The sequence below is a fragment of the Lissotriton helveticus genome, chromosome 6, assembly GCF_964261635.1.
Source record: "Lissotriton helveticus chromosome 6, aLisHel1.1, whole genome shotgun sequence".
In the NCBI taxonomy this organism is placed as follows: Eukaryota; Metazoa; Chordata; class Amphibia; order Caudata; family Salamandridae; genus Lissotriton; species Lissotriton helveticus.
The window spans coordinates 2,038,267,239-2,038,290,211 of NC_136067.1; the positions used below are offsets into that span (position 1 = coordinate 2,038,267,239).

The following is a 22,973-nucleotide window of genomic DNA, read 5'->3' on the forward strand; positions in this document are numbered from 1 at the left end:
TAGAGTTGTACATTATACTAGTATTCAGGCGCGCAAAGGTTCAAGTATATTAGATGTAGGTATGACGTGTTATAGATCAGGTGTGTAAATTATACAGAATTATAGGTGTGAAGGTGTGCAGATATATAGGTGCACACCTGTAAAGCTTTACAGATGTGTAGATATGTTTAAGTATACAGGTGTAGCTGTTCATGCAGGTATATAGACTACAGATGTACAGGCCTTCAAATGTGCAAGTTTACATGTAAACAGACAGGTGTACACAGACGAAGTATACACGTGTGTAGGTACTCATATATATGTATACCTATATAAGTGTATGCAGGCATTCAAATGTACACGCACACATGTCTACAAATAGACAGGTGTGTAGGCACACAGCTTTACAGCTGTGCGGCTACAGATATACAGGTAGACGTATATCCATAGGTACCGAGGTATGCCGGTATTAGTGTGTACAGACCTACGCGTGTCTGTTTATGGCCTGTATACCGAGGTACAGATATACAAACATACAGATTTACAGGTGTACATAGATGCAGAGATATCCAGAGATACGAGTGTATGGAGATACAGGTGCACACATGTCCAGGTCTACACGTATGCGCGAGGACAGATATACCCATCGTCACTAATACTGATTGCCTGTCTGAATATTTTCGAGTATACGTGTGACGTACTAAGGCCTGCAGCTGTCAATGCACGCTGACGTGTGAACGTATACAGGTGTGCAGGGATCGCCTACAGGTGACGGGTCTGTCCTGTGGTCACCCCGCCGGTGGGGGGCCCACAGCAGGCGCCGCTGGTGCACACGGGGGTCGCCGGGTTTCAGCGTGTGAGAGGCAATCAGACTGCACATGAGCGGGCCCACCTGCTCCCTGGTCTGGACACGCCCACTGCCTGCGCCCCCACCTGCCCCCGGGGGAGGGGCAGCCTGGCAGAGCCGGCAGCTGCAGACCCGGGTAATTGTGCCAATTAGAGGGTTGTTTGCACATCTCGGGTACCGGAGGAACACACGGGGGCAGGATGAGTGCAGGGGGCGGAGCTCAAAGGCACGGGGGCACAGCAGCACGAGCAGGGCACCGGGCGGAGTCTCGCGATGGGTGCCATGGGCTGCCAGTGCCAGCCTCAGGTGGCAGACACAAAGCAGACCCCGGAGTCAGAGTCCGCCATCTGCACAGCGCCTCGAGCGCCTCGTCGTAGGCTGAGTCTGGATCCAGCTGCGAGAGCAAGACCATGTGGCCATCCCCGACCCCTGAACGTGCCAAGAAGACACGCCCATGACAGAATGTGTGCTATGCATCTGCTGGTGACACGACGCATTGTCACGGCTGGATTAATACTGTGTCCAGAAGGTGGGATCCTCCGACCCTATCCCTGATCAGTCTTAATTGGCACCCCATCGAGAAACCTCCGACCCTATCCCTGATCAGTCTTAATTGGCACCCCATCGAGAAACGAGGCTCTCCACACCCGCCTGCATAGTGAGTGCATAGGGCGACGCACCCAGGGTCCATCAAACATCACAGAGACAGAGGCCATCCCAGGAGGCTGTCGCTCTCTCTGAAGGGCTGAGTCTTGAGAGTCAATGCAACGGTGCATAAGAAAGAAAGAACAAGCACTGGCCAATACCAATCGGTCTGCCCTATGCCACACATCTTTTGGCTTTGTCAATGCTTGTTTTTTTTATGATTTTTTTAAAAACCTTATTGTTGGGAAACCTATCGGGTCCTCATCAATCTAAAAGAATAAATTGTCTAAAATCAACAATATTTTTTGAATGACACAAAAAGAGACCATTGGATGAAGGGGGCGGGTTCTGAGAACGCGTGTTTTAGGATTGAGTTCTATATACCAAGAGTCGAGACTAATAAGTGGGTGAGAGGTGGGGGTCTTAGGATTGAAATGTATAAATCAAAAAGGTTTGTTAATTTATCTGCAGAAGGCCGCGTAATTTAATCATACATTGACATCATAGTTAACCAGTGGTAACTGTACGCCACTGGCCAGGAGCGGATTACCGTATCCTTGTTTCACCAATAACATTTGAACAACAATCCTTTTGTCTTTGGTTGAATGTAGCAGAGGCCATGTGGAGAGGATTTATTTGCACGACCTGAGACCACAAAAGAGAACAGACGAACTTTAACCAGAAATCTACAGTTCATGTAAAACACATACAGTCACGTAACAGGACATACCATGTGAGTCACTAGGGAAATCCCAAACATGGTCTTATTTTTACTGCTTTGTCCCCAGGTCGGCTTTGAACTTCTCCAGGAATGTCCCATGTCACGCTCAATCAATCAATCAATAAGTGGTTTATAAAGCGCTCTACTCACCCGTGAGGGTCTCAAGGCTCTAGGGAGGGGGAGTACAGCTCCGGGTTAGTCGAAGAGCCAGGTCTTGAGGTCCTTCCTGAATGAGTGGAGGGTTGGGGAGCGTCTGATGTTGACCGGGAGCAGGTTCCAGGTTTTGGCCGCGATGTGGGAGAAAGCTCTCTCGCCGGCTCTGCTTCTGCAGATGCGAGAGACCTTCGCAAGGGCAAGGTCAGCGGAGCGGAGGTTTCTCTTGGGTATGTGGAAACATACTCGGTCGTTGAGGTATTTGGGTCCGATGTTGTTGAGGGATTTGTAGGCGTGGGTGAGGAGTGTGTAGGTGATCCTCTTCTCGACGGGGAGCCAGTGAAGGCTTCGGAGGTGTTGAGTCATGTTTGTGGCGTGGTATCCCTAGGACGAGTCTGGCGGCAGCGTTCTGGATGGTCTGGAGCATGCTAAGAAGAGTTTTGTTGATTCCGGCATAGAGAGCGTTGCCGTCTGCTGGTGAAGAGTGAGTGGGTGACGGTCTTTCTGCAGTCGGGGGGGATCAATTTGAAAGTCTTGCGGAGGATGCGGTTGAAGCTGGTGGAGGAGACGGCGTTGATCTGGCAGTTCATGGAGAGGGAGGAGTCGAGGATAATGCCGAGGTTCCAAGCATGGTCAGTCTTGGTGGGTGGGCTCCCGAGGGCGGACGGCCACCAGGTGTTATCCCATGTGGAGGTGCAGGGTCCAAGGATGAGGACCTCGGTCTTCTCGGAGTTGAGCTTTAGGCAGCTGTCCTTCATCCAAGCTGCTACACTTCTCATTCCTTCCTGGAAGCTGGGTCTGGTGATTTCTGGCGCTATAGTCACGTGTGCATATAGGATGTTGGTATAGGTGAGGGATATCCTTGTGCGACCACATGACGATGCAGCGACTGGTAGCAGCCCAAGACGTATCACCAAATAAGACTCTGCCTATCATCGACATTTTAAAAAAGTCATACTCTCGAAAGGTAAGGGGGGCCGTAACCAGCCAGATCTGCCCCTCTCGCCCCGGAAGCATTTGAGTGCTTCTGGGGCAGGCCACAATTCCACCAATCCCATGCGGAGGTTGGGTCTGGTGCTGGCTGCGCTTTCACTACCGTCACCAGCCCTGCCCTCCTAAGGCAGCGGGGACCGGCACCACCGCCATAGTTGCTGCGTGCTCAAGTCCCGGTTGTCGCCTTGCTATTCACTTCTGCCTTATGACAGAACATGGTTACTTTGCTATTTTAAGTCCAGTGCTGTCACATTTTGAGGCAAGTGCTGGACAGTGGGTTTAGTGCAAGAAAAACCTTTTGTAGGAAAATATTGAAGTAAAGTGGAGAGTTTGGTTGTGTATTTTTGAGTCTATTCTTCTGTAATCGTTCAAGACGGACAACTTACACTCGAGGGGCCGATTCAGCATCACGCACATATATAAAGCGAATGTGGTTTTGGAGAATGGTAGTTTATTTCTGACCACACTCATCACCGTAACCAAGTCCACTACACCGCAATCACTACATTAGCAACAGCCCATCCAACACCCATACAATAGACCTCTGATATGTAATCTCTCACCTACAAATCAACATACTTAGACTCCACACACTACACAGACCATCACTAGCACAACACAACACCAATTCTATATAAATGGCAAAACACTCTCCTATCAATATCACTGCCACAAATCACACCAGCACACCCCATATATACATGTAGATGAAAGCAAGCAAGTCAAACATACCCCCCCTGCCTCATCAACAGCAAATCATGAGACAGACAATCCCCAGGATTGTGATGCATAGATAGAAAGCTCTAGATTCTGGTCAACCACGCCTTACATCCAGAGAAAAAAAATGAAAAGATCTTAAGCACACAGAATCATAACCAAATCAATTTTTCCTGGATCGAACTATCTGGCAGATGATTAACGCAACATTTCAGTGGAGCCCAGCTGTGGGGACATCTCACAATTTTCCTACAAAAGAGGGCAATTCTCAGCCCGCATATCAACTTGGCTTTATATCAGGTTGGGGACCATGGACACTGGTTGGTTGTCTAGCGTCTCTGGAATCACCGCCTTGAGACCCTCGCGGGCGATCTGCCGCCTTTATAAATCCTTGATTGATTGAGTGATTGAATCAGTTGTTGTTGGACTTCTGTACATAACTAGACTATTTGACCCTTAGTCAAGGTCAAGATATGGCGATCTGGACGGACCTGCGTGTGAAAGCTTTGTTGCCTGAGATGTGTGTTTCGAAGATGTTTCACCTCTCCAGATCAAAGAGTCACACAACTTAATCCTTTCTATAAGGGAACCGATTAGTTCTGCACAGTCACTACTTGTAATAACGGGATTGTATCCCCAGGAAGACCCTGACATATCTCAGGGAAGGGACAAGGATATTTTTCCAGATGTGCCGATGAGTTGAGTAACCGTTGTCGAACTTAAACTGTTATTTTAATCAGCCAATCAGAGCCTTCTCTTGCATCCAGTCGACTAATGCCTCCTGTCTTTTCTTCCTTAGAGCCATGCACGCCAACTCTGCCAATGTGCGAATCCTCATCAAGGGGGGAAAGGTGGTGAACGATGACTGCACCCATGAAGCGGACGTCTACATCGAGAATGGAATCATCCAGCAGGTGGGGCGGGAGCTGATGATCCCCGGCGGGGCGAAGGTCATCGATGCCACAGGGAAGCTGGTCATCCCGGGCGGCATCGACACCAGCACACACTTCCACCAGACCTTCATGAACGCCACCTGCATGGACGACTTCTACAATGGGACCAAGGTACGGGGCGCAACCAGCGCATGGGTGGGAGGGGCCAGGAGGGTAAGGCTGCAGGCTGGCCCAGGTTTAAAGTGTTGACTATAAAGTGGAACTGTGTGCACAATGGACAGGTTATTAGTCCCTCTTCAGCTCTGGAGTTAGAGTATCTTGGGCAGGTGAAGCTGTTGTTTCATAGTATGTACAGGACTGCCTGTCTGTAGGCTCACATGTGTCTAGCTGTCCCCAGATCATCCTGTGAAACATCAAAAATATTCCTGTAATATTAATTCTAGATACCGGTGCATGCTTCTATGGGGTAACTCTTGCATTAATGATCCGCTGGTACTTTTTTGTGTCGATAGACCGTAACAGTGGCAGAGCAGAACCTATAAGGGAATGGCATTATGATGTTGTCGTCATTCGCAGTCTTAAAATTGCTCCCGCTGTGCATTACACACCACGAGACATGCACATCCCAATTTACAGCAGAAAGTTTCAGGCTTACAACTGTCACTAGTAGTAGCTCCTGCTTCTGTAATTTACACAGTATGTTCTACATTTTAAGAACTGGTGTATGTCAGAGAAATAATCTAGCATTATATCTTACTGCTGAGGGGGAGACTGGCCAATAAAAGACCATCTCTGCAGGTTATAGGCTCCAAGGTGCAAGCAGGGGCCTCTAAGCAGGCATGGGGCCTTTAATGACTGGCACAGCCAGAGGCAGAAGGGCTGTAATGCTATTAGACAATATAAACAGCTCCAGCACTCCTTTTGCTATAAACCATTGTCATCTTTTTGTTGAAGACATTTTTGATTGTCAATGTCTTGTCTTTTCATGTGCAACAGTGGGCGTTACCCACTCTTCACTTGGTACCAATAGACATTAAGATACTCACTTTCCCCATAGGGGATATATGTCCTCACAGTTTGCACTACTTTCCTTGTGTTTGTTGGCCTCTCCACTTCTCACTAGTTTTATCACAACGTTACTTTACTTTGCATGAGTAGTAAACTTGTCCAGACAATTTCATTACTTGTACAAAGTAAAGGGATTTGAAACCTCGCACAACGTAGAAGTGCAAGTTTTTGTCTTTAGAATGTGGAATAACACACGAACCCTGAATACCAGATTTCTCTCTATATACAGATTTTTCATTCCAGGGACAATTCTGCTCACCTTTACTGCCTGCTTTAAACAGGTGTTAAATGGGAGGCAGAGTGGTATCTTCGGAGGAGATACCACCTCGCCTGGCTCCTTTTAGGTCCATAGTCTCTGAATTTACCAAGGCTGTCCACAAACTCATACTGCATTTTCAAGTGCCTTATGTCCTGCCACTGATTTTTTTGTACACTGCCATAAGTTGTGCATTAATTACTTTTTGGACTGGTTTCAGTACTGATATATCCTTTGACACCCCCCCACCGCCCACCTGGTCTCCTCCTCTTCTTTCCAGGCAGCTGATCTTAGTCAATATGGTGGCAGGTATGTTTACAGATTTGGCTCAGATGGCTTCTATCCCGAGGGAAGGGTTTCATTAAGGGCTAGTTGAAAGTTCCCATAGCAACATAGAAACAGGATTTTAGAATCTGTGCCCCCAAACCATTTCTATTATTGCTAATCCTGAATGTGTAAATACAGTTGAGCCACAAACCTAATTCCCGTGTGCGTCCCAGGAGACGCATGTAACCGCTCCATCATGGCCCCCGCTGTAGAGAGAGTCTGCATAGACCGTACCGATGGGTATTTATTTCCCCATGGTCTTGAAAATCACATTAAACCTTGTAAAATTAGAACCTCATGGACAGAGGTACACTTGAAATACCGTGGTTTGTATCCCTTGAAGGTACCTGGAATGCATTTTCACTTCAACCGCATTGTCAATGATCATAGAATTAGACAATTTGATAGATTTTTTTTGTAACATAATTAGGGATATTCCTAAACGTGCACATCCTTGGATACAAACCCTATACACGCAATAGTTTATCACAACTAGGTTATTTGCAGAACACTGGGAAGGGAATGAGTCTTTGATTTGTGGAATTGCTGTTGAGGCTGGCTTGTTTTCTTTTTATTCACTTACATGTATATTTCCATCCAGACAAAGCAATTCAAGTTGGATGAAATTCTCCTGCCCATCAGCCAGTACTCTACCACAAAGGGACCTAGCTGACCCTACATGAAATGACACAGTTGCATATGTTGAGGGCAGATGCCCCTGCCTCCCTGTGACCTGCTCTCTTTGCCATTCCTGCCTTGTCAATGGGGTGCTGTAGCTGTTATTGTTCTGTGTTTTTGCATTGCATTGTTGATTATACTGTAATACTCATGATTGTGCGGGATCCAGATGCATAAACTGGTATCAGAGGAGTTGCAGGGTTGGCCATGGAAAAAAGATCCGCTACAGACTGTATGTAGTACACGTGTACCCGATATACAACACACAATAGAGCTGACCAGGTCTGGAAAAATGTGTAGCTGTACTGGCGAGGGTGCAAACATGGATGCATGCATGAACGTATGGTGCTGAGAATCACTGACTAGTTGAATCCCATCAGACCACCCATTCTGGTGGAGTTTACGTCATGTGGGATGTTACTGATCATTCCAGAACACAACCGACCATGTAGTGCCGATATGGGAATGGATGTCAGGAAACTAGCCGTGTTATTCATCATGAAGTGATGTATAATAAAGTGCAGTGCTTATGTGACAAGTGAAATAAAATTGACTACACAGGCGTTTGTAAAATGTTCAAACCACACTCCTTGTGTCAAGACTTAAAAACACGCCGAGTAATACGATTACCCTGTTGCGTTGTGCAATTCGGTCGACATGTTTCAGCCGATGGGGCATTACCCCGGCTTTCTTCAGGACCATAACCAGAAATGCTACTGCACAAATGAGTGAAATATTAGATCAATAAGAGTCAATGTACTGAGGAAAAGGTACATATCTACCAGGAACCATCACATTTGAATGCCCACTGGAAGGAAAGGAGAACATCTTCTTCCTAAAAAAACAAAGAATGTTTTACAACAGCACCATCCATCAACCAAACATCCATGAAAAACACACAAGCCGCACAGACAGAACACAATTGCATGAATGTTTTGCATTCAGCGTAATATGAAAAGCAAAATAGCTCAAAACAACATGAGGCATTTCCTCATGGTGTTACTCACCCAGCTTTGTGTGGGTGAAGGCCTCACCTCACCCGGCAACCGCTCGGGAGTATGAGGCCCCGCTCTGTAGTGTAGAAAAAAGGAAACCATGAGTGCACAGCTCTATAGTATCCAAGCCAATTGCTCTACACCCTAACCCAACAGACGTGTGATAGTCCCCCATTGTACAACCTTACAAAACCTACATTGATGTCCATAGGACATTAGAAAGACACAGATGCTATAATGCCCTTAGTATCATAGGGCACGGAGAAGTACTAATGTTGACCTTTGAGTGTGTTCTTAATAGGTCATGATAACCTATCTCATAACCACAATATGTAATTATGTGAGCCATTAAAAACTGGTAATGGGGAAGCCCATGATATGGGGCTTATCAAATATCCATTGACATAAAGCAACGAATAGGTCATGAGAACCTATCACATAAACACAATATACAATTATGTGTGCCCTTAACAATGATACTAGGGACTGTCCATAATATGGGGCTCATCAAATATCCATTTACATAAAGCAACGAAGTCCTCAATAAGACCATGCGTCTAATAGATTTAGAGGGCCGTCCAAAAATCGACAGCACGAAGTACCTCAACTGGACCACTAAATGAGGGTTAACTGCAGCGAGAAAACAACACACAGGAGACTAACCTGTCCGTCGGTGCCTCCGATGGTAATACAAGCGGAGGTGGAGGTGTTGGTCAAAACGCTCAACACACTTTTATAACCGCCGGTAATTGAATAAAGAGGCAGTGATGGCCGTTCGGGATCAACAAACTGTTGACGACGGCGTCCAAAAAGAGACACTGCTCATGCGCGCATGCGCAATGGCCTAAAACAGACCATGGGCGCCAGCATGAGCGGAGAGACACTACTCTTGCGCACACGCGCTGTGAGAAGAAATGTGGTTTGTTTTATCCCTTGTTTATTAGACAAACCGAAGAGGGGATAGATGAAGGCTTTAATCCTGCGGGTGCGAGTAGAATGAAAGAGACCCGAATAAACTTAGGTCTAGAGGCCACCCTGGATTTAAATGCATGTCCGGTTATTAGACACTAATTATATGTCATACGCCCAATGGTAATTACCACGGGAGAGATTTAACTGAAGTATCTCTTATGCAGTGTAAGTGGAGTGAAGAGACTAAGCCCCAAAGCAGAAGTGAATAAGCAATGTCTATGCATAATCACTCAAAGATGTAGTGTGACATCCGCTACACAATATTTATCATAAAAAAGACTATGCCTCAGATGAGAAACCAGTAGTTACATCCTGAAGGGTCGCTGTTGGATAAAGCGCAACGCGGCCATTGTATAGCATCATTATGCTTATGACTTTATGACTTTTGTAATTATCCCAAGTGTATAAAAAGTAAGTATCAAAATAGGTTATCAGAAAGGGGGGCATACACAATTCTGTTAGGTGAGCTTAGCGGGTGCAACCAAAAGTGCGTTGCATCCATTTACAAAAAGACCTGCAACTGAAAAGTTGCTCTTTAATTCTCAAAAACAAAACAAGTATGTGGAGGGTCAAGGGGAATATTTAATGACCTGTCTGCTCATACCCCTATACACGATATACAACACACAATAGAGCTGACCAGGTCTGGAAAAATGTGTAGCTGTACTGGCGAGGGTGCAAACATGGATGCATGCATGAACGTATGGTGCTGAGAATCACTGACTAGTTTCCTGACATCCATTCCCATATCGGCACTACATGGTCGGTTGTGTTCTGGAATGATCAGTAACATCCCACATGACGTAAACTCCACCAGAATGGGTGGTCTGATGGGATTCAACTAGTCAGTGATTCTCAGCACCATACGTTCATGCATGCATCCATGTTTGCACCCTCGCCAGTACAGCTACACATTTTTCCAGACCTGGTCAGCTCTATTGTGTGTTGTATATCGTGTATAGGGGTATGAGCAGACAGGTCATTAAATATTCCCCTTGACCCTCCACATACTTGTTTTGTTTTTGAGAAGTACACGTGTACCCACCACATCCCCAACAGCAGCAGGCACAAGGGGGCGCTCTCTTAGAGAACCCAGAATGAGCAAGACAGGCAGGCAAGGAGCAGTCTGACTCGAATGGAAGAAGACTGTAGAAAAGTAGTGCGTATCTGAGGAGAACGGGCTCCGATGTCTTGGGGATCGTCTGACCTTGGACGTAAATCATATCTTGAACGGGAGGGATGACACATCTTGCAGTCCACTGTGACCTGGGCATATATTTCCATTTGTTGAAGGGGGCATCGTTTACATACTTGGACTGTAGAAATTAAATTTGCACTGTGCATTGAGGACGGATAGTGAAACATATTATTGTATTTCACTAAATGCTTTAAACAGGCAAGTTTTGGAGAGTTTTGAGTTGTCACTTGAGTGTTCAGTATCACCTTTGTCACAACGGATGTGCACTGCGCCTTTACAAAATAAGAGATTGTGGGGCATATTACCAAGGGTGGCGATAGGCAATTATCGCCGGTTTAGCGTCCGTTTTCGGCCGCTAAGCGGCGATAATTCTATCACTCTATTAGCAAGCTGTCGCTAACTGATGTTAGCGACAGCTTTTAGGCGCTAGCGAGAGGTTTGGGGCCCGCTTTGCATGTCAGAGATATTTATCGCTAATGACATGCAAAGTGGGCGTACCCAACCTGTTAGCGACTAAAAGCAGTCGCTAACCTTGCTATCGCCTATTAGCAAGGCAGGCGTAGCGATGGAAATATTCACGCTATCGCCAAAAACCAACGCCTGCTCAGACCAGTTCTTAGCCATGTTATCCAATGGGAGGTGGATAACATGGCTAAGAGCGTTTCGTCGCTAATGCATGAATATCGCTGTATTCTCAGCGATATTCACGCATTTCGCCGCTATCGCTGGATATTTTTGCACAATGGAGAAAAACGTTGCTAATAGCATGTTTTCTCCGCTAACATATCCAGCGATAGGCAGCGATAAACAAATCGTCGCTAAGCCTATTTAGCGATAATTATCGCTACTTGTTGGTAATATGCCCCTATATTCTATGGAATAAGATTTTTTATTCCTGTTCTCTTATTGTCTGAATCATGTCTTATTCGGATTTTTAAATGAATTATTTATTGATGTTTTGTACCTTTTATTGTTATACCCGAAATAAAGATGAATTGATTGATTGATAAGGATGAAAATATATTTTATGAAACTTGCAACTCTTGTCGAGTTTCCCAAACATGCTCCCTACCTAGGGAACTCTGGAATTCCTTAACCAGGGTAGATCTTGCACGAAGTCTTTCCAGTTATCCCTCAGTGTTGCATTCTCCTCCTCCGTACCTTTGCTCGCACTAGAAAGGAATCTCTCATATGCAAAATCAAAGGTATTCCTTATCACCTGTTACCGGATGTTGGTTTTCTGAATTAACATTAAGCAAGAGGCTACATTCCCAAGATTAGTGCTCAAGCAACTCCACTTCTCATAACAGCTCATATGATGTCGGCTTCTGAGGCTGCCGGCTGTATTTCAATTTGCTAGACTAATGAATTTTAATGTATTTTTCTGATTGATTTTGCTGCTCTTGTGCTTTTATGGCTGTTCACAGTCGAATAAAGAATTTTAAAGAAAGAAAGAACTCATATGATTATTGTTCAACATAAAACACGCAATTAGCACTTGACGCGATCCGCATCATTCCACAAATAATAGGGCGATCAATTTAGCAAAACATGTTAATTTGGCTGAGTGTTATCTTGGTCCCAGTTACGGTGTTGCAGGGATTTAAAGCCCTCAGAATCCTTTGCTCTATTGGGTTACTTGTCACTGTCAGATGTCTCTTCCGTACTGTTTGTTGTCCACCTCTGATATAATTACTTAACGTTCTGAACCACTGCTGCCATTTCACGCTCATTCTTTCACTCCCTAGAAGTGATCCACTCTCCCACAATCCCTTGTGTGAAAATCAAAATCCCCAGGTACTGATCGCTGTGGCCGGGCAAATTTCTTCAGGAAGAGGAGATCTATTAAGATCCGCTCCCTTCGGATTCTCAATAAGCATCAAGAACCCAAAACGCGCGGTTTAAATCATCTCAGCTTCTCAAAATGGCCACCGAGATGTCAAAATCTCGTGAGAAATTGTTCCCACAAGATTTTGGCTCTTATGAAAAAGCGCTGTACGTATAGGCAGACAAGACAGGCAGGTGAAGGTGTCAAATATTAACCATAAAAGAAGTTAAACAAACATACATTTTCTTGAAGTTCCTTTCTGGGGAATGCCAAGGGTCCAGTGTGTGAATCTTGCTGCAATGTCTGGGCACAGATGTAGTCAAGGAAAAGGGTTTTACCTCATTTGGCTATACATATTGTTTTGTACATCTCCATATGCTAATCTCTAATTACCTCCGACTCACAGTCCATTGGTTCTTTCTGGTGACATATTGCCAGGCTGTTGTTGTCTTCTGGTGCCTAGGGCTCCTCCATGATAAACGCGGTCCTGCGGCAGCCTCTACTATTAACTGGCTTGATTGCAGACTATTGGACTAGTGATCTGCAAACTGCGTCTCATGACACATTTATATTCTCACCTACAAATAGCCGTACGATTACATTTATCAGGTACTTTACATGTATTTTAACACCACAATCAAAATACAGAAAATTAAACCGTAGAATTATTTTTATGTGGCCGCGTCAAATCATTCTCAACTATTTCATGGTCTTCTCCGAGCAATATATTTAAGGAGATTATATACGTTTTAAAACTTATTTACACTTTGTTTTATCAAGTAAAAGTCCACTAAAATATATATAATTTACTTTAAATACATATCTTTAGTTTACCCCGTTGACATCCAGGCATAATATCCATTCATATATACCTTTAATTTGCATGTGTGTCTAATCAGTTCTGTATGCCTTTGTGTTAATTTGAAAATGACCATTATTTTACTAAATCAGTTTATCCAAAAGCATGCATGTAAGCTTACAATCATACATAACAAATGGTGGGCTCCCGATTGTCCTTTTAAAATGTCTGCACCATGTATATTTCAGCAATCTTTCTCAATGATTAGATGTAATGCCTTCTACAGAACCGAAATGCTGGTCATAACTTAACACTGTCATTAATATTTTTCAAAATTCAGTGTCACTAAGTAGAAAATTACCTTATAGTCGAATATCCAAACTTACGGATTTCTATTCGAGCAGGATGTCATTCAGTTGTCTCACTTAGACTGTGCAGTGCATAATTTGAGCACGTGGTTTCCGGTGCTCCACACCGGCACTTAATTGTCAACACCGGGGATTGTGACTATCTGCCACAACGTGGCGCTGTCTGGCTAACTTAGAGATGACCACAACAACAGTTAATATTTAATTCAATATACGTTGAAAAGTCATTGGCGGTCTGAAATAGTCTGAATTGTCACACTTGTCGGAGTGTGATGTTTAGTAGCGGTATCGTCGATGGCAGCGTGACACGTGCAATGTGTGGTGCAAGCTGCAGCGGCCTCCTGACGACAGACGTGGTACTTATTTAATTTTTTATTTTTACAAATTATTCACTGAGTCTGTGTTTGTCCTTCCACTATATTCTTGTTATATTGCCTTCATCTCCTTTCTGTTTCATACCATTTCAACTTAGTTACAAGCTTGTTCTGCATGAACACGACCAACGATGGCCAATCAAGATGATTTTCAATAAAATCTTGAGGTTCGCTCTCTTCGCTTTGAGGTGAGGTTTTCTAATTCCCTCTGCAGTCTTAGTGTAACCGGTATTCCAGTGTCTATTCAAGAGTACTCAACTTTGAACGAAAAATTGAATCCTCACGAAAGCGGCATGTCTCACATTTCGTCTCTCGAGTGTGGCGAAATGTGATTTTGTCTGATTTAGTGATATTTGATTGCATTCGATTTCTCCAGAATCGAGTGTCTAATAGGAGTTTTAAACACCTTAAAATGAGTTTTACCATTACAATGACACAGTGACATTGCCAATTGCTTTATATTAAGTCCCCTAACCCTGACCCCAAACCTCTACTCTAGTCCGAAACCATAAGCACAACTCTAACCTCAACCTTTGCTTTCAACCCCCAACTCCTCACCCAAACACCTCACCCTATATCCCTAAGCTCAACCCCAAACCCATCACTTACCACAGCACCTAACCACAACTCTTAACCATAAACCATAAACCCAAACCCCTCACTCAGACATGTAATCCTAACTCAGCAGCGCATGCCAAGTCATTCAGCCAACACCAAAGCCTAACCCGAGTCCCCACCCCAAGACCAGTCCCTGCCCTAACACCAACCTCATCGCTTATTCAAGCACAACGCCCAACCCTTCATCCCCCACTTATTCCCAGAAAACAACCCCAACTATTATCTCAAAATCTTGCACTCATGTAGAGTGGTCTGATTAATTTGGGCCACGTTTGCGCTATACAAAATTGGGAAAAAAACTTTTGCTAATCCTAAATCAAACCCATAACCCAACCCCTGCTCCAGCTCTGAGCTTAACTCCAACCCTAATGCCAACTTATCACAGCACCTGCCCCTAACACCCTCACCCTAGCATGCAACCCTGAATCCCAACCACACCCCCGAAACCTTAACCCTATTGCTAACGCTAAACCAAACCCCTAATCATAACAGCATCCCTAAGACTTAGCTCAGCACCTATTCCCTACCTATCTCTACCGCTAGCCCCTGTCGTAATGATTGTGAAATGTTAATTGACAATGTAAATGATAAGAATGTAAATGTTGATAAAGTAAAAGTATCTAAGAGCATACCTGTGATGATGATGTAAAATTGCCTATAATGTACGGGGGGCGATGCAATGTACCGGCCTGTACACTAGAGTAGCATTGTACTGAAGTGAGAGATAGAGAGCCACAGTGGTAGAGAGTATTGGGGGGGGGTCGAGGTGGGCGCTGCTGGCTACACATTGTGCTGATTTGTCCGTTTGTCTTCTAAAAGTGCTGCGTCAGGAAGCAGACGTAAAATAGACCCGCAGGAAGAGAAAAGGAGGATTTATGAACCGCAGAGAGAGAGGACAGTAGCGGTGACCATGGAGGACACGAGGCCAGGGCGAGTTTCTTGTTATGTTTGATATGCACGGTGTAGCAATATACTAAGACCTGGGTTTAATACACTTTCACGCAATGCAAAATAGCAAAGGAACTTGCTGCACTGTGCTGCATGAAAGAGAGCAGAAATGCGCCATATTTACTAAAATCTGGCACACGTGTGCTCTCTCATTGCATTGTCGCACTTCAGGCAGACTAGCGCCAACGTAGGCACCTTCGCGCCATGGTGCAAGGGTGTCTGCATTACACAGAGGGTTGTTTTTGTTTATGTGAAGGAAGGAATAGCTTCTGCACAAAAACAATCCTTAAAGGCATATTCCTCTTTTTAGGTGTGCTGCAGAATTCAGCCCACATGGAGAGAGGACGTAATGAGGAGACATTAGGATATTTTTCCTTGTTACGGCTCTCACTGGTAGATGCAGCATGTTGATGTAAAGCCAGTTTACTGCCTTTAATAAACCAGGGCTTGCATCAAAATGCATGGGTTGATGCACGGGGACTCTCATGCTCCACCCATGTAATACCTACGCGACACAGTGTCACGCAACGCACTGCTGCGTTCTGTTACTTCTTCTGCAAAGCTACGCACGTCGATACAACTCACCCCATGCGTGGCTTTGTAAATCTCGACTAGCATCTGCCGCCGTGGATGCGCCAAAGTAGCGCAATCGCGACACAAAATGTTCGGAAATCTGGGCGCGTGTTTCTGCCACTTTTGTTTGTGAAGGACAGCGTCACTGCCAAGGAGAAAGGGGGGAGGGACAGAGCAGAGTGAAAGAGAATACAGGAGGGGCGGGGGACTTTGGTGGGGAGGGGGAAACGGTGATGCAGCGAGAGGAGAGAGGGACTTAGACAGCAAAAGAGAGAGTGCATTTGAGGGAAGTACAGAGGGGAACATATCTTGAGTGAAAAGGAGCAGCGGAAGACGTTAAGGGGAGAAGGAGAAAGGTTTGAGGGGCTGGTGACAGACTCTGGCTCATCCCTCATATTCATTTAAGTTTAACTTCCCCCTCCCCCCACGCTAGCCTCTGTCTTGGGGTCCCTGGAGACCGGATGTCTCCTCCAAGGCTTCCGCCATTTCGCTTAATTATCCTGCCTGTCAAGATGGCCCAGATCCTGCAGAGTTGCCTCCTCGCGATGGGAGCTGTAGGAGAGAGAGGCATCGGGGTAGGGGGGCACACAGCAGAGGGTGGGAGAGAGCTTCAGACAAGGGCTGTGATCACGCGGATAGCTGCCGGGACTTCTGTCACCTCTCGAGGGCTGCTCAGCGAGGCCTGAAGATGGCGCCCACCCTGTCAGAGGCCCCCGCTGCTTCCTCATTGGACGAGCAATCCAATGTAGGCCCCACCGCCCTTAGAAACACTTTGAAGATGTACCGGCTTCTGAAGATGGCGCCCACCTGTCAGAGGCCCCCTGCTTCCTCATTGGACGATCAATCCAATGAAGGCCCCACCGCCCTTAGAAACACTATGAAGATGTACCGGCCTAATCCCCCCTCGGTAGAATAGAATGACCCGCTGTGTCAGGGTACACAAAAGGTCAGCAGAGGGGACCCTGCTGAAAAGGGGGAGGGCGGAGGTGCAGGATTTTGACTCTAGTTTGCATTTGCCTGGGGATGCCATGTTTAAAAGACAGTCCATAAACATAAAAGGACGACTGACATTTATTCAGCATCAACTGAGGGGCACAAATAACGTAATTGATAATGCTCATCGACATAGGAAAACCAGAGGATGAGGCACTAAAGAGAATTTAATGCAACTTTTATAAACAGTATGATCTATGTTGACTAAATTGCTTTCTGCTCGTGGCTGCTGAAACACTTGAAAACTCACCTCGGTGGAAGAGGTGTGGCGCCGCGGCCAGGGCGACTGACGCTGGAATCTGGGGACCACGGTTAGATCCCCGGCTCCGGCGGCAGGTTAGCCCAGCACCATGTGACTCTGGGCAATAGCTTGCTTAATCTTCCCGACGGCCCCCAGCGCCTAGAGACCCTTACGGGTGATTGTGCGCTTTACAAATGTGGACTTTACTTTTACTTTACCTCCCTGTGCTTAGGTGACCATCTCTGAAAATCAGGTCAGGAGCTACGTTTATTGAAATTTTCTGGGACAGCCGGTGAAAACCTGGGACTAACTCCCCAAATCTGGGAGGCCTGGTCACCCTACATTTGCCCTTCTTTGTGTTTAACTTGATAACTTTGAGAACTGGAAATTCAGGTAAGGCGCACTGCGTAAACTTGTTTAAGGTTCAGGTTGGTTACAGTGAGATTGTAATGGATGTTAAGGGTGCTCCAACAAGTGGCGTAACCGTCCCGATACGCCGGACAATGGTGGCTGGTTGAGTGCGTTACTGCGAATGTGAACGCATCCTTGTGACTGGGCACACCGTAAGGTTCATCGTAAGATACGACTGACTCCTTTGAAGTTTTAGGGTTGGTTTATTTAAAGTTCAATTGTTTCATCATAAATTCATCAGTTCATTTAATTCATATTTATGCATATGATTAAGTGGATTTCACACTGTAATATTCCAAGTGGAACATGTAGAACAAGGTGCTCCGATGCATTTCGGGCTGAAAAAAGCCCTTTTTAAAGGAGCTCTGAAAACATAAAGATACGCTCATTTTAGAATGTAGATCTATCTCATGACAAAACATAATGAAAGAAAACATTGCTTTGAATTGCCACTTACAAAAACATATTTAACCAGAATCACATGAGACCGTGGAAATGTGTGTCTTATAAACATTGCTTTAAGTGGTCTGTGTGTTACCCATTGAAAAAACATATTAACCGGGATCGCCTAGAACTGTGGAAAAGTGTGCCTTATAACCCATGGGGTCGGGTGGGGTGTGACAGTGGTAGGGAGCAGGGGTGAAGTTAAATCATGCGGGTATTGCTGAGGAACGCTCACGTGAAAGTGGCTTGTCCGTTGTTTGAGAATCTGGAACGGAACCAATAAAGTATTATGAAAATGCGTTCTCACCGGACGGTGAAACAGCGATTTAAATTCCTGCCGGGGCCCCGACTTACTTGTAGAGTATGTGAAGGCGTGTACGACGCTTCAGGTTCATCCAATGCTGGCGTGGCTAGAGCGGAGTTACCGCGGAGTTAATGCGGAGTTTCAACTCGTGGAGTGAAACAGAGTTTGGGGAATGGGCATAGAAATGGGACTGGAGATGGGGTGGCTGGTGCGGGGGCCATATTGAAATGGGGAAAAGGGAGAAAGTGTCGCTATGAACTATTGTGGGAGTGCAACGGGTTTGACCACTAGGAACAGTGTCATAATAACGTATTATAAACAATGCATTAACAATTAACAATACGGGCGGCTACAAAATAGGCATGAAAAAACATAATCAAGGGCTGATAATAGAGAACTGATAATAGCATGCTGATAATAGCGTACAAGCTGGTACTGCCAAGGAGCAATGTCTGAGTAAAGGTACCACACTGGGTACTATAAAAATGCACTTAGTTCAATTCGATCATTCAAGCCAAATGGCTTCATCGCCTGTAATCTGTAAATCCAGGCTGTTTCGCGTTGAAGGAGAACTTTATTGTTGTCTTTGCCTTCTTTTTTGTGAATGGTTTCAAGTATCATGTATTTCAGTTGAGACACATTGTGCTTGTGGTCATTGAAGTGAATTGCGACGTTGGACTTCTGGTTTTTAGTGCGAATGTTTGATTTGTGTTCATTTAAACGAACTTTAATTTTTCTGGTAGTTTTTCCCACATAGATCATACCACATGGGCATTTGAGAAGGTAGATCAAATTAGAAGAGTCACACGTCGCATCTACGTTGAGCTTGATCTTGAAGCCTCGCATTGGGTGGTTAATGCTGTTTCCAGGAATGACGTTGTTACAACTGTTGCAGTTGTGGCACGGACGTGTGCCAGAGTGTGATACCTGTTCCTTTGGTTGTTTAGATAAGAGTTCCTTAAGGTTTTCTGTCCTCGTGTATGCCAAAATTGGAGGTTCTTTAAAAAGGTTTCCAAAGTCAGGTTCTGATGACAAGATACGCCAGTGCTTCATGATGATGCTTTTGAAGGTCTTACTGGCGGTAGAGTATCGTGATACAACTACCATTCTTTTGTTATCTTTTTCCACTGTGGTTCCTCTAAGGGCCTCCTCTCGTGTGATGTTAGAAACTTTGGTAATTGCTTCGTTGAGGGTTGTTTGTGGGTACCCTCTATTTTGGAACCTTTTAGCCATTTGTTTCAATTGTGTGACGCATGTGTCTGGGTTTGATACAAAGCGTTTTACTCTTAACATTTGACTGAAGGGTAGGTGTCTTTTAAGAGAATCCTGATGGAAACTGGTGTGATGCAGTGTGTTATTGCGATCTGTTGTTTTCCGGTAAAGGTCTGTTTCTAAACCTGTTTCTGTGAGTCTTATCAATACATCAAGGAATGTGATTTCCTTCTCGTTGATGTTCCAGGTAAGTATGATGCGGTTGTCTTTGGTGTTCAAAGTTTCTAGAGCCATCTTTAAAGTGTCTGGGGTGTTTTTCCAGATGAAAAAAAGGTTGTCTATATAACGAACGTATAACAGAAGGTTGTCAGTCCAATTAGTTTCAGCGTATATGTATTTTGACTCGAATTCACCCATGTACAAATTCGCATAGGTCGGTGCGGCGCAATTGCCCATAGACATCCCGGACATTTGTAGGTACCACTGTTGGTCATGAACAAAATAGCTGTGGTAAAGTGTGTATATCATTAGTTCCATGAGGAAGGTTTGGAGCGGTTCCGTGATATCACTATTCAAAAGGGCGTTTTCAATCGCCTCAATGCCACCGCCATGGGGGATGGAGGTGTAGAGGCTTTTCACATCTGCGGTGCAAAGGATCAAAGGTTCATTATTGGTGATAGTTAGCACAGACAGTTTTCGCAGGAATTCTGTAGTGTCTTTGACGTAACTCTTTAATTTGGTTACAGATGGTTGCAGATACCGATCAAGAAATTTACCAGTGGGTTCATGAAGGGACCCTCTTGTGGATACGATGGGTCGAAAAGGAGGATTCATCAAGTCTTTATGGATTTTTGGCAACATCGTTATTGTGGGACTTCTGGGATGTTCAACTGTCAGGAATTTTTTAGTACGGTCATCGATGATGCCATCTTCATGCGCTTTACAGACAAGTTGTGTGAGTTCCGTTTTGTATTGGACAGTAGGATTGCCTCCGAGGGGCAGATATGTTCCATGGTCGGAGATGTGTTCCTTAATTTTCTCATCATACATGCTGGTGTTGAGGATGACAAGGGCACCCCCTTTCTCAGCTTTAAGACACTTGATGGTGCTGTTACTTGCAATTTTCTTTAAGGTGTTTCTGTCTTTCATAGTGATGTTTTGTCGGGTTCTTTTATCAAAGTTTAATTTTGAGATGTCTTGTCTGACAAGATTTTCGAAAGTGTCTATACTTTTGTGACTGCATGGAGGCATGTAGGTGCTGGGCGGGCGTAGGCCCAGTAGTTGATCCGTTTTGGTGTCATTGGTAGGTGGTATAACGTTTTCAAAAAAATGTCTCAAACGTAGTTTTCGAGTTAATTTGAATGTGCTGACATCCATCTCTAGTAAATTGGTGTTGCTGGTGGGAATGAATGAGGTCCCCTTTTGAAGAAGTTTAATTTCGTGGGTACTGAGTATGGTATCTGATATGTTTATGACTAACGATTCTTCTTCCCTTTGGCTTTCTTTTTGTTTAGTTGTTGGGTGACTGTTTGATCCTTTTCCTGCTCTTTTTCCCCTCCGGGGTCGTCCGTTTCGTCTGGTCCTACCTCTAAAAAAGGCACAGATGTTGTGGGAGTTTCATTGGTCATGATGTTGGTTGTTTTCTGCCTCAAAACTTGTGATTCTCTTGATCTGGTGGGTTCTGTAGTCGTTTTTCTCGGTGGATGGTTGGTACTTTCACTGCCTGACGATGATGTGTCGGTGTTCTGGTTATAGGGTTTGTTTCGACGACGCTGGGCATACACATCTGCCCAGGTGTAAACCTCTCCTAGCTTGTAATCCAGGGTGTCACGGCTGAATTTTCGGATTTTGCGTTCATTAATCTCTTTAGTATGTTTATCTATCTGTAAGTTTATGTCTTCCAAGATGTTGGACAATTCCTCTGGAGTTATGGAGTTTTTGAGTTCTTGTTCGATGTCGGTGATCTCTTTTGTCAGCTCCACTAGGATGGTAGACAGTTCCTCCACGATTAAGAGAATTAAGTCGAGGCTACATTTATTTAGGATCGCGTTCCATTTTTCTTGAAACACCTGTGAGTTTTTGCATAATGATGGTTTTAATGCTATCCGTAGTCCTCTGGGTATGCGCAAAGCCTTATGATATTTAATGAGAGTGTTTGCGTGAAGCTTTTGGTTGATCTTGCGTTTTGAAAGGTAAAGAAGGTGTTTGATGCATTGTTCCTTGGAACGGCTTGAGGTTGTTTGAGTTAGGTCTTCATTAATGAGAGCGTAAATCCTTTCTGTTTCTTCTGATCCGAAAGCTAATGTGCTAGCTCTAGCTTCAGTTGTTTTTGAAATCTCATCGTATTGCATGGTAGTGAGGTGAGGTGAACTTGATAACTTTCACAGCCTTTTGCTCTGACCTTCGGGATAGCAGGAACTGTAGGCATTAGAAGGTATTTCCAACCTAAGGGGGTCATGTGCCTTTGACCCTACCCCGGTACCATATCTGGTAATCCAGTTACTGCGTATTTTCCAACTCTACAACCATTACCGCCATATATGTCCGCTTCCAGGAAGTGTAATGGTAATATCGCATAACGCCTGGTAAGATCAGAAATGTGACTGGCAACCTTTAGCTGGAGGAGGAGAGGTGCAGGCCACTTTCGACTGACATCTTATGAATATAGTATTGATAGATACCAGTAAAATTCATAACGCTGCAGCCAATCCCGCCGTATTTACCAGGATGCCCTAAAGGAGCTGCCACAGAGCTTTTACCGGCAGCAGCTTCTCAACCAGAGTCCAGCTCGACCCCATTTAGGGCACCCTGATCAACATGGTGGAAACGGCAGCGCTATTTGTAGCGTCAGCTGCTGTCATTAATGTTACATGTAGAAGACGCCTGGAGGAATCGCAAAGTAATCAGCACTTGTTCCTGCCAGTCTTTTACACATGTGTCCTCTGGCACCTAAAAGTAGTTGGAAACAGTGCTTAATAAAAAAAAAAAGTGCCAGGGCTCTAGTCAGGAGGCCTCTGCAGCTTTCACCACCCATTGAGACTGCCAGCTTAGTGACAGTAGTACCTACACAACTACTAACCAGCACACTGATACACGTGTGAGAATTCAGCCTATTCCAGGCCCCCAAAGATATGAGAATATCTTGGGCAGCAGGTTATTTTGAATGCATCCTGAATGTATAAACAACTGCTGTTCTGCTCATCTCTGAATTTGACAAACAGCGCCACTATGTGGCAGCTGTCATTAGTGCCCACCATAATGTGCCAGTGCCAAGCCTCGTAAACCACCATCTCAAATTAAGCACTAAAGACGAGAAAATTTGTTAGAAGATCATAAAAAGTTATATTAGGTACAAAGTTACTACAATGACAACATAGGTTTACTAGTGGATACTATAACAGAACGGAGAATTGAAAAC

The 22,973-nt window shown here is 44.8% G+C and overlaps 1 protein-coding gene across 2 annotated transcripts in view; it reads left to right on the forward strand.

The window, feature by feature from the left end:
- DPYSL5 (dihydropyrimidinase like 5) overlaps positions 1-22,973 on the forward strand; it is a 322,370-nt gene that overhangs the window by 133,364 nt on the left and 166,033 nt on the right. For both annotated transcript variants that reach the window (XM_078647171.1, XM_078647170.1), the window contains exon 2: positions 4,855-5,119. In XM_078647171.1, coding sequence (XP_078503297.1) covers positions 4,859-5,119 — 261 coding nt within the window. In that variant the 5' untranslated portion in view covers positions 4,855-4,858. The remainder of the gene's footprint in view (positions 1-4,854; positions 5,120-22,973) is intronic.